The sequence below is a fragment of the Myiozetetes cayanensis genome, unplaced genomic scaffold, assembly GCF_022539395.1.
Source record: "Myiozetetes cayanensis isolate MyiCay16 unplaced genomic scaffold, myiCay2020 scf4, whole genome shotgun sequence".
Taxonomy (NCBI): Eukaryota; Metazoa; Chordata; class Aves; order Passeriformes; family Tyrannidae; genus Myiozetetes; species Myiozetetes cayanensis.
The window spans coordinates 54,484,773-54,497,665 of record NW_026087631.1 but is presented as its reverse complement, the minus strand read 5'-3'; the positions used below and the strand labels follow the sequence as shown (position 1 = coordinate 54,497,665).

Below are 12,893 nucleotides of genomic sequence, written 5' to 3'. Positions count from 1 at the left end.
AATAGTTTGAAAAAGTGCATGTTAGCTTCTCTATATAGGTGTAGTATGTACATTACATGTTTTCAATGTCTTCAAGAATAATTTTGTGTTTCTTTTTTATTAAAAAATACTGACTGAATTTATTTATGATTTTAGCATACAAGTGTGAAAGACTTTCCTCTTTGAATATTGTGACCTTTCGGAATTTATTTCTTTGTATAATCCTTGAGTTTTTTTCTTAATTGTACTGTAACTGGCACTGTTCACAACAGCCCTCTTTCATTATGTTGTCATGACAACAGATGCATCTCGAGTACTGCCAGAGTTTGGAGAAGTTGAAATCTCTTCTCTGCCAGATGGTACTACCTTTGAGGACATCAAATCACTACAGAGTCTTTATCGAGAGCACTGTGAGGTATTTCCTATAAACGATTTCTTTCTGAAAGCCAGTACAAGACAATAAAGCCAAATATTGCAGCCTTGATAGTGGTACGTGACTTTCCCCCAGGATATTTTACTTATTTCATTGAAAAGGATGGCAAAAATGTTTCTCTGGAGGGTCCTTTTGACATGTTATGTTTGTATGTTTTCAGAACGTTAGAGAAACTAGACTATAGGTTGTACATGCAGATCTTTGATTTAGTCAATAGGAAATGGAAATCAAGTTGAATTATAATTTTTTTTTTTTAACACTAAAAGCAGTAACTTTTTCTCATGTGGAGAAACATCAAGAAATTTAAGCCACATTTGATACTGAACAGTATGTCTTTTAGAATTATTTTTAGGTGTTTTCAAACCTGCATTGAATTATGGAAGTGAATAAAGTGTGAGGTTTCCTTCTTCTTTGCAGTAACAGTAAATATTTTCTGTGGTAAAATTCCTCTGGTATGTTTACATAGGCCATACTAATTTCTGGAGTCTCAGGTCTCTGTGTGCAGCAGTTTATAGTGATGGATAATTTAACTTGAGAAATGTACAGTTTTTCTTTGCTCCACTACATGATGAAGGAAAAAAGCTATAGATCTAGTTGGAGTTAGAAGTCGGGGGGGAAGCTAGGTACAAGACAATATGATCTCATGTTTTATTTTCTCAGGCAATACTGGATGTGGTTGTTAATCTTCAATTCAGCCTGATAGAAAAATTGTGGCAAACTTTCTGGCGCTATTCTCCCTCTGCTCCACCTGATGGCACTCCTGTCACTGAACCAAGGTCAGTAAATGGTTTTCTTTGTTTAATGTGTCTCATGATAATATAATACAAGTGTGGGGAAAAAAACCTAATTAGTTTTACTTGAGTAGTAATAATTTTTCCTCCTATGATAATCTTCCAAGTTAAATTTATGGTGTGTGGCATTTTTGTATAGCTGGGGTGTATGCCAAAGGTCAGTATCAGAACAGTTGTGCTATCCATTGGGTTTTTTGCATGGAGAACTACAGTAAAGGTGTCTCTTCCCAGTATTCAATCCACTTCTTTTAAGCCAAAAGGATCATCCATATGTCTGCACAATTTACGAGCTGCAGGAGAACTGTGGAGCATTTCTTAAATCCGTTTCCATGTGACATAACGTCTAAAGAAGTTATACTGGGTGTAGCTGAGAAATCTGTGACATCTTCAGGAAAAAATACATTTTAACACCCATTTCAGATTTTTACTTACTGTAAGTCATGGAATCATAGAAACTTTAAGGTCAGAAAGGACCTCTAAGATCTTCTAATTCAACTGTTAACTAGCACTGCCGTGTTAACCACTGAACCATGTCCCGAGGTGCCATATATATGCGTTATCATTTATTCATTTTTTTTAACACCAGCAATCTGAGTGAAATAGAAAGTCGACTTCCAAAAGCAAAGCTGATTACTCTGTGCAAGAATGAGTCTATTCTGAAATGGATGTGTAACTGTGACCATGTGATGTACCAGGCTTTGGTGGAGATTCTCATTCCTGACGTCCTTAGACCTATTCCTAGTAAGTTGAACACCTAAAACATTTTGCAAGGATTCTTCTGCAAGCATGTATATGGTGGAGGTGTTCTTATGCCTCACAAGGCAACTTAAGGAGTAAGTTTGGAAGTTACAAAAGTACTGTGTGTCAGTCCTTAATTTTGTTGTGTAAGAAATTATGCTGAGAATTGACATATGCTTTGTATTTGAAATGTACATGAGGATTTTAGTGCAGTTGGAAGAACTAGTTTTCAAGATATAATTTTGTATTAAAGGTCCTTCTTTCTCTGTGTGTTATATCTTCAGGTAAAAATATGTTCCTTTTACCTTGGCTCTAGGCTACCTGATAGAAGTCCTATGGCCCTGAGACAATGTGCACTAATGTCAGTCAGTCATTCCACTACATTCAGTAGTTTTCAGTTTAAGCATCACATATTAAACTTCAATTGGTCTGGGAAAAAAATGTGGGTATTGTGATTCCATGTTTGGACAATTAGTCTTTTGGTCCTTATCAGGACTGCTGAAATCAGTTCTAATGTCTGTTAAGGCAATGAAAATTAGCTCATAAATTTTTAATCCAATTTGTTATTCTCACCTACTGTTCTTTCTCTGACACATCCTGCATGAAAGAGTCAGTTTTTGTCCAGTCATTCTACCATTACCAGAAGTACAGCTTTCTTTACAAATTTAATTTTACTGGAATCCATCATTGCTCCAGCAATGTATTTTTATGGCTATTTTTGGTAGAAAAAAAATTTGTGTTAAGTTAAATTCCTTAAAGTATTTATTATCTCCCATATGCTCTCCTAGATATTGTAACAAAATCATTTTAACAACTCACTATAAACCTCATAACTCCTACATATTCTTTCCTTTCCATGAAAAAACAGTATTCACTTTATAAAGTTGGATTAATATTTTTTTAAAAATTAGGACCTTAAGTAGTACTGCAACTAACAAAGTTATTTTGTCATGCTCTGAACACCTCTTCTGCTATAGTGACTCCAGCAGTATACACACTCCATAAGACAATTTGCAGGTACTCTCTGACAAAAAGTTTTATTGAGTCCTTTTTTGTCTGTGGAATTTAGGTTTTAGCAAATTATGTACAATGCAAATTTTTTTTTAAACTTGAAATGTATAAAATCCAAAAGTTTGCCTTTTTCAAAGCTAGTTTTACCTTTTTTTTAAGAAAGAGTAAGTTCTTGGTAGAGATTGACTTAATATATCTGTGAACCCGTATAGGAGAATAAAGGAAAAGTGTTTCTTTAAATACATGCAATTATTGATAACCATTACTTGTATAAATTATTTTGCATTGGCTTATATTTTAATGTTCTACTTCTCTAATGACAATGCCAGTAGGTAGGATTTTAGAGTAATATATTGTATCACAAGCAGTTAGGCAGTGATAAAAACTACAAAAATTTAATTGCAACATTTAATAGGTAGAATTAGAACTCACACTTGCAAAAGCACATTCATTTCTGAATAAAAAGATGATGCAAACAAGCTTTTTCATCAAACTTGCTTTTCATCTTCCTTTTCAGTTGTTTGTACTGCACAGCCTGGCAGTGTCTACAGAAGTGTTTAAATGACAGCTGTATAGCTTCCGGTGTTCCTGCTTTGTTTCATAAGATGCACTGTGTATTACCAGTACAGGATTTCAAGAAAATGGGACACAATCATTTAATATCAATAACTACAGGCATTATGTCCTTTCCAAGCTATTTTCTTATTTTCTTGAACTACCAGTCATATCTGAATAATTGATCCCTACTGGGTTTGACATTCCTGTTTTGGGGATGATTATCAGACTGTTTCATGCAAACACATCGCAGGATAAATATTTCCCAAGAGACTTCTGCCTCTGTTTTGTAAACAGTCCAGTAGTTTTTGTTCAGAAGTCCACTACTGAGCTATGTTTGGAAGACATCTAATGTACTTTCTTACTTTGTCTTTAGGACCAGCTAACTAAATTACTTTTTCTGGTCAGCTTTCCTGTAATGATGGTCCATCCAAGTTTTTTTTTTTTTTTTTTTTTTTAACTCCTCCCTTAGAGTAAAAGCATCTCCAGTCATTACAAGAGATGGAGAGGATAGTTTAAGGTTGACTATGACAGTAATGGAGCTGGGTGAAGCAGATAAATTCATCACCCCTGTGGCAAAATAGCAGTTGATAGGAAAGTTTGGACTCTGTAGAGGAGCTAGGACTGTAAATGCTTCATTTACGATGTGGCTTTTTTTGCCTGAAAGATGGAAAGATAGCAGCAACAGCTGCTCAAAATAGGGAAAAATATTAATTTGGAAAGGGCTTGAAGAAAGCATATGATTTTTTCAAGTTTGTTTTTTTTTAATCTGGATTTTCAATGTTTTTTCTTTTAGGTAAGTCTTACTGTGCTACCCAGCTGTATTCCTGGAATAGAAAAGAAAGACCATTGAGGAATAAAATGGTTTTATTTTTAACCTCTATGTCAAATTTGTCAGCTTAAATATTTAACACACACACAGAATGAATGAAGAATTGCTGTGTATAAAACAGCAAAATTCCTTTTCCTAGGAAAAGTGAAATGCTCTGTCCATTTGAGTCAGGAATAAAGGCCATACTTATCTAGTGTCTTTGGCAAGGCAGACCAGAGGTATTATTTTTAGAAAGGAATTTTAGCATCTTCAGAAGGGCCAGAATGGACAGTAACAAATTTGTTTGTGAGTTAGTTGCTATGATAGGCCAAGAATTTATGCAAAACATACTTCCACACCGTGTTACACAATTCCAGACAGACAAAAATTTAAAGTACTGTAAAGTATTGGAAAGACTGTAAAGCCTAGTTTTGCACATGTCAGAGGGCTTTTGGTTCAGAAGTCAAGCTTTTTAGGTGCTTATCCAAGTCAAACTTTCAGTTGCTGTTGCCACATAATTTAGTGTGTGTCTCGTAACATTTAGTGATTTCCTTTGCACCACACTCCTCATGCAAAGATTCTTTGAAAGAGTTTTCTTGATTTTCTGTGATAGCCAGATGCACTTAAAGAAGGATTCAAGGACGTGGGTAGTTCAGGTTTTGGTAATGGTGAGATGTATGCTTAAGGATAGGGTATGAGACAAATTCTCTATTTAATACATCTCCAGAGCTCATTAGAAATTTGTGATTGTTCTATACGATACTGAGGCCTGATTATCTATTTTAGCTGTTTTATTTCTTCAGAGGTTAGAAATTCTTTCATTTTTTTCATTTTAATTCCTCATTAAAGGCCTTTCTTAAGGCTTGAGCTGCTTTTTCATATTTATTTTTAAAGGACATCAGCATCAGTGATGCGAATGATTTTGTAATATATATTCTTGAATGAAAAAGAGTAATAAGCGCATTAGAAGTGAAAAAGCAGAAATATTTTCCTTAACTAAGCACCATTTATACAGTATTTACATTATTACTTCCACTTTGCATTTTCTTGTGTTGTAGGTAAGAAAATGTAAGTAAATACATAGTCAATTAGTAAGTGCACAGAAATAATTTACAAAGCAGCACAAGTGAGCTAGGTGATTGACAGGCTTGAAGAAAAAAAGTTGTTCTTCCCGTGTAAGCCTCAAGGGAGGAGAAAACCTGATACCATAAGAGGGCTCAGCTAATACCGATACTTTGTGGTAGATACAAATTGTGGTCAGCTAAGCGTTCCAATGTGTGGTGAATTATATGAATTACCAGTCTGGATTCTACTGCTTATCACTGCAAATTTGAAGACCTGTGAAAAGGAGATCACAAAGAATACAGATTTTATTTTAGTAAATTTGCTTTTCTGTTAAAGCTATATTTAAAAAGGTATTATTAAAAAAGGATTTATTATAAAAGGTATTCTTTCCTTTAGTTTTTTCCTCTTTACTTTTGTAGTTGCATTCATTCTGTACTAGTCTTCAGAAAGCTGTAGTTTTTGTCTCCTGATTTTTGCAACAGTTTGAGTGGATATTATTATGTGAATGTGTTAGGTGTGGGAAAGCAAGGTTTCTACAACTAAGACAATATGATTTTCTTTTTTCCAGGCACAGCTCCTTGGGACAATATTTTCTGTCCTTCTTCTTCAAAAAAGACAAAACTTCTGGTTTTAGTAGTGCAGATTGCTGTAGGGGCTTGTTCAATTTGTCTCTGAATCTCTGTCAGCCTCGCAGCATTCCTGTGGGTGCTATAGAAAAGAAACAAAAATGCAGACAGATTACATAGTCATTTGAATAATCTCACTTTCTGTCAGTGAAGCACTCTCCTATATCCTGCTTATTGATGATATCATTAAGCACTGCATGTTGGAATTTGTTCTTTAAAACTGAAATAAGCAGCACTATGACATGGCTTAAGGTTACTTTGTACTTTTTTAAGGAAACTGCAGTATTCCAATATCTGGATTTTTCCCCAAAGTTTTCCCAAAGAAAACTTTCCCCAGAAGAGTTTTGCTTTTTAAAAGAGGTGCTTAGATGAAATGGAAAGCTGGAAGTTAGTGATGGAAATTTCCATCACATCTGCTGCAGTTACTGTTGTTCTTCTGTAGGAGTGCCCAAAACAATAATGCTGGTCACAAACTTCCTAAAAGACTGTTGGTGGAGAAGTTAGAACTGCTTATTAAACCAAACTTAAAATCATTATTACATGATCTTTATCTCAATGAGGCATTTTGAACCTGAACTAGATTTGTCTTTTAGAAACTAAAAGCAGTGGACCTGAAACTTGAATATGGGAGTTCTGAGGATGCAAAACATTCCAATACAGGTGCACTGCTTTCTTTTCATTCTGTTTTTATTCTCTAATGCACAGGTGCCTTGACCCAAGCCATTCGCAATTTTGCAAAAAGCCTTGAAGGTTGGCTTTCAAATGCCATGAACAATATTCCACAGAGGATGATACAAACCAAGGTAGGCAAAACTATTGCCATATTATTCTTGCAATGTCAAACCTAGTGGACAGTAGCATCTTAACTTAAAAGCAGTAGCATTTTAACTTTAATACTAAATTTCATGTTTAGCATCATGCATCAAATAATGGGAGAGGAAATAAGATTATTTGGTTTGCTACATGGACATAATTCAAATATGAGAACTCATTAATAAAGACTATTGAAATGCAAATAAAGGTTCAATCTGTAGAATTAATCTACAGATACAGAATATGGTATTTAAAAACAAATAAATTTTTTCATAGGTTGCCGCTGTAAGTGCCTTTGCCCAGACTCTGCGAAGATACACATCTCTTAATCACCTGGCTCAAGCAGCTCGTGCTGTGCTTCAAAATACTTCTCAAATCAACCAGATGCTCAATGATCTTAACCGTGTTGATTTTGCCAATGTTCAGGTAAAATGTAGTTTTAAATAACAGGCGCTTTTTTTGTGTGTTATTTCTCCTGTGATTTTGGACTTTATTTTTAGCTGTCAGTTCTTCAAGAAAGTAAAGTGGAAACATTTTGCTTATTCATATATGTAGTGATTCAGTCCAAGTGTAATGACTCAAAACCATTTTCTGTTTCCATTTACTGTCTTGAAACACACGTATTCTTCCAACTTCTATGCAAATGTTAAGCAAATACATTCTTAGAATGGATACCATGAATGATGTCATAATAATAGCAAAACTTATATTTTAGGATTAGATCTCAGTAGCGCATCTTCTGCATGTCTCTTAAAGCTATTACATGTACAACATTTTCAGTAGAAACTGCCTCCATTATTTAAAAACTCATACCATTAGTATATTTTATCTAAGCACCTATGCTTCAAATTACAAGATCTCCTGAATAATGGATTAGACTAGTACAGATGAGAATCTGTAGAACAGAAGTTTATATTTTTACTAAGCTTGATTTCTGTACATGTTTCTGCTCTTCTGAGAAAAAATATTTTCATCCTTTCAGCCAGCAAAGTGAACGGTTTTATGTTCCTGGTAGTGCTCTGTTTCTCTCTTTTCTTTGTGAAGGAGTGCTTTGGTACTTGTTAGCAGTCTTACAGAAGTCAGTCAAGAGTTCTTGACCAAAGACAAAATATATTAAGTATAGATGGACATGGAGGCAGAGCCTGTGGATGAGGTGTTAACTTGGCACGTGAAAGCTAGAGCCTAAGGAGATGGCTTGCAGTTAGTGAGCCCTCATTTTTGTCTCAGTTTCTTGATCAACTAACTTTATTTAAGCTTGGTAACACTGACTAAATTGTGGATTATTGGATGCATAGTGTGTTTCTCCATTTGTGTGCAGTTTATGTTGTACTCCAAGTAATGTGTGATCTATTACTGCCGAAAGTCAGCAAACAGAACAATCCATGTTTTCATATGAAGTTACTTTTATAATACAGAATTTGCCTTTAAGCTTACCTTCTTCAGAACAAAAGAAACCTTGCGCTTGATTTCTTGCTACTTCTTGTATTACTTTAGCCCCCCCCCATTTAACTCTTCTTCCTGCCTGAAGTCCCAGAAAAAAAAGACAAATCAAGAATATTTCAATAGAAAAATGAGGAAAGTAGAAGCCTTTTTTGCAAATGCATGTGGAAAACTACAAAAAACTTGTGTTCTTCCATTGTTTTTTCTAATTTCTGTATTTGATATCTGCTCTTACATGTTATGCTTTTCCTACCCATTTGCTTTCAACAAAGTTACAACAGAACATAAAAATAAAAACTGCTTCTTTGTCTAGTAAGTGGATTTTGTCCTTTTCACCCATTGAATAGCTTAATCTTTGCGATATAACTACATTGTGTGCTTTGGCTTATGTATTGTCAATTCAAGAGTTGCCATGTGCTGTAACAGGAGCAGGCTTCCTGGGTGTGCCAGTGTGATGACAACATGGTTCAGAGACTAGAAACAGATTTCAAGATGACTCTTCAACAGCAGAGCACTCTGGAGCAGTGGGCTGCCTGGCTTGATAATGTAATGATGCAAGCGTTGAAACCATATGAAGGAAGACCCAGCTTTCCTAAAGCAGCACGGCAATTTCTGTTAAAATGGTCTTTCTACAGGTAGTAAATAGACTTCTGAAACATTCTGATTGTTTTATTATTTGCTTAATTGTGCACTGTAGTAAGGTTGGCAACAGCGGCTTAGTAAATTGTGAAAAACATGGGGTTTTTTTCAGAGTGTTGTTGTTGTTAACCTTGAACTCAGCTGTCTGCATATGAGCAGGGACTTAAACGACCGTTGCTTATTGTTTTAAAGGCCATCCCCAAAGGAGTGCAGGTGGAATTTTGTCTGGAGTTAGAAACATAATATGAAAATTTTTGATTGAATAACTACACAATTATTAAGCCACTGTTTTTAGTGTTATTTATTAAAACATTATGACATCTATGTTAATTAGGTAAGGAAGACAAAACCTGCTTTTAATGTATGAAAAGAACATTAAGACAAGCATTCCATGTTAGCTGCTTATTGAAACAGTTATCAGAGTAAACCTTGTTCTTTGAACATCACTGTAGCAACTGCTTGATGAAGATATCTGAATTTGTCTGTATAATATTAGGATGCAAGTCTATTTCTTATAGTTTTAAGTTTCAAAGTTTTCAAAGTTTTAAGTTTGAAACCAATTGTGGCAATTAAAACCTTTATCCTGAGAAGGTGGACACAAGAGACACTAGTTCAGCAATAGTTTGGTTTTAAAATCAAATATTTTTCTTACCATTTTAGTTGTTTATGTTTTCAACAACGTTTCTTTCAAGTTAAGATTTACACTTATTCAGGTTTTGGTAGTTATGCAAAGAAAACAAACCAGTCTGGTTATTTCTTTTGTAGTTTGGTGTCTGACAGTACCTTCAGAGAAAGAGAAAAACAAATTATTGACTTTCCGGGTCACCTCTTTCCAAAGATACCATAAGTGAGACATTTGTGGATAATGTTACTTTTGAGAATACTGGTTTTGAGGTGAAATGTGTACATGGATAAATGTTAAAATGGCTGTGAAATATAATACATAAATATATATATTTTTTATTTTTGAATAGCTCAATGGTGATTCGAGATTTAACCTTGCGCAGTGCTGCTAGCTTTGGCTCTTTTCATCTGATCCGCTTGCTTTACGATGAATACATGTTTTACTTAGTAGAACATCGTGTTGCTCAGGCAACAGGAGAGACACCTATTGCAGTTATGGGAGAGGTAAGATAATATGTAAGAGACTAGACTGATAGATTTAGTGGTGAATTTGGGAAGTGTCTTTGCAAATTTTTAAAAATTTTTGTGGAGTGGTAGGATGTTCTGCAGTTTAACAATAGCTTGGGTTACAAAGTTTCAAAGTTTCACTAGTTCATTGACAGAATACTAAAACCACAATGAATTCTGAAAACCAATTATTTCTAAATGAACTTGCTCTTTTTCAAATCTGCACACAGATTCATGTGAACAGTTTGAAAAACGTTGATCATTGTACAATCTTTTTCCAGTTTTTGAGAACTGAATATTTATGCGGAAATAAAAAAAGAGCAGAATAACAGGAAAATTTTACTTCTGTGGATCCGTTTAAAAGCATTTGCATGTGTTTTGAATTCCCACGCAAAACATATACCCTCACTGACTTAAGAAGGGTGGTTTACATGCAGAATTTTGGCTTGTACAGTACTGTTCACATACATGTAATAAAACCAGCGCAGACACACATGGGGTTTGCAATAAATCTGATTTTCATACATGTGTTTCAAAGATTACTGGTTTAAAAAACAGAACTAGAGTCTCAATTCATAACATTTTTTTTTACTCATCTATGGCATCTACAAGGCAAAGTGTATTTTATCCCTCTTCTTTCCAGTAGTCCACCTAACCTTATATTTTGAGTGGCTAGTGGGCTAGTGAGAAATACATGAATTGTTACCAAAGAATTATGCTTCAAAAGTACTGGAAAATGGATATATTTAAAAATATGGTAGTTAATAGGATGGATTTGTTACATTTTTACACTTGGGAGTCACTATCCTATTCTATGTTACCGATAAATTGCAAGTCATTTTGCTAGCTGATTTGGCAGCAGTTATCATTCTTCCCTCAGGATATATTGATAGCGTCATTAAATACTATAAATAGACTATATACTTTCAAGGGAAATTGGAAAATGTCTCAACTTTATTTGTCAAATGATTTTATATTATGTGTCATGTTTCAGAAAAACTAAACAACATTTCTGCTTAGTGACCACCATCAGTATACTTTCTCTTACATTTCTTGCCTACTTTTACTTTGCAGTAACTACTTCACAAGTATATAGTTACTATATTCTTGTTGCCTTAACAGACTTGTATGTGTTAGACATAAATGTAGCATAAGGTCTTCTAAAAAGTTCATGAGACTGAAGATGGAAATACAATAAGGAAGTAAGTATTGCAAAACTTTTGGAGGTGAGGTGATGAGCAAAATAGAAGTAATGCATTAAATGCATTACTGTGTATTTCTGTGTATTCAGTGGCTATGTGGCTGAAACAAAAGAGGAAGACTAGAATCCCAATGAACACTGTAAGACAGTATAATGTTGCAGCTGAGAAAAGCATTCTTATATTTCTCCCTTCCTCTTCTCCCACCTTTGGACATTCTTCTAAAAAAGACTGGTATCATCATTTTTTGTTAGAAATGTGTTTTTCTAAATAGTGTGCTCCTTTCATTTGAGATTCATTTGTAGCATTTTGCTAGGTTCCTAGCTTATGAGCACCTAGTTTTAAGAGGTCTGGATTTCGATGTAAATCAGCTGTCATGTTAAAAACCCTTTCTCAGCAGTGCTTTTCATCTACCTTACAGGTAGATTAGCAACTGTGACACAGCTTCATTTTTGTTCAAGCATAATTAAAGTTGTCTCTGGGAAATTTTTAAAAAAGGTTTTTGTTAAAATATTGGCAGTTCAGAATGTATATCCATCATAATTTCTGGCTTTATAAAGCACAGAAATAGCTCGCTTCAAGCAACAAAGGCCCTTATGAATGTTTTAAATGTTTGTACTTCTCTGTTTTAATTTTTGAGGGTTTACTTAGTGATAATTGTCTTAATAAGCGCAAGACTGAGATGGAATGGGAACAGAATTGCTCTGCAATGGATATGGTTGCAGCTAAGATCATGTGTTTGAATGCTAGTGTGAAACCAGTGGAGCACAGATTTGCTACATCATAGATATCCTAAGTTCACATTTGCTTAAGACTGTGTCCAGTTTTTTTATTGTTTATTTCACAGTTTGGTGATTTAAATGCTGTGTCCCCTGGAAATATGGATAAAGGTAAGCATTTTAATATCTCCAGTGTATAATTCTTTGTAGAGGTGGTGTGTCTCTGAGCAAAAGAAGTCATTATGTCTTAAAAACACAGTAAAACCGACTTTAGAGCTTTATCATCCTCCAAAGTGCATGTATGTGTTATATAGATATGTTACTATATGGATACGATAGCTGTCAATGTAATATGTCACATGTAACGATGACTAGATATTATAGGTTTCTTTTAAAATAAGACCTTATTTTAAAGATGTCTTTTATTGTCATAAAAAAAAATTCCAAGTCTTGGGCAGAATTTTCTTGTATCTGGTAGGACAGAGGGGAGTAACAGCTGTGGGAAGAAAGACAAGAGTATGCTTTAGTGTATTTAACTGTAGTGAATGTTTTGCTAAGCAAAGAAGGCAGAATTGTATCCAAATATTTAGAAAGGAATGAGTTCCTTATAACCTCTTCATGCCATTTTTTGACCGACATTCTTACCCTGACTACTTGAGTGATTTGGGCTGACTTAACCTCAGAACACTCAACTAGTGAGTATAATAACCTATGTCAAAATTTGGGATCAAGTCACCACAAATCTCCTTACCTCTGTTTCCCAATCTGTAACTAACAGTAACAACTCTTTTGTTCATCCTGTGTTAGAAATGAGGCATTTTGCAATATGAATTTGTTAGAGCTTTTCTTTGAGATTGCAGTTGTTTTTTCCACATACTGTATCAATGGTGTGTAACTCACATGATCAAAGCTGAGAGTCCATTCACCTATTTGGGATGATAGT

The 12,893-nt window shown here is 34.5% G+C and overlaps 1 protein-coding gene across 2 annotated transcripts in view; it reads left to right on the top strand.

Annotated features, from left to right (window-relative positions):
* The window catches only part of RFX3 (regulatory factor X3), a 103,658-nt gene that overhangs the window by 83,734 nt on the left and 7,031 nt on the right, over positions 1-12,893 (top strand). For both annotated transcript variants that reach the window (XM_050328514.1, XM_050328513.1), the window contains 8 exons: positions 282-394; positions 1,073-1,188; positions 1,790-1,944; positions 6,715-6,812; positions 7,099-7,248; positions 8,689-8,897; positions 9,876-10,029; positions 12,079-12,121. In XM_050328514.1, coding sequence (XP_050184471.1) covers positions 282-394; positions 1,073-1,188; positions 1,790-1,944; positions 6,715-6,812; positions 7,099-7,248; positions 8,689-8,897; positions 9,876-10,029; positions 12,079-12,121 — 1,038 coding nt within the window. The remainder of the gene's footprint in view (positions 1-281; positions 395-1,072; positions 1,189-1,789; positions 1,945-6,714; positions 6,813-7,098; positions 7,249-8,688; positions 8,898-9,875; positions 10,030-12,078; positions 12,122-12,893) is intronic.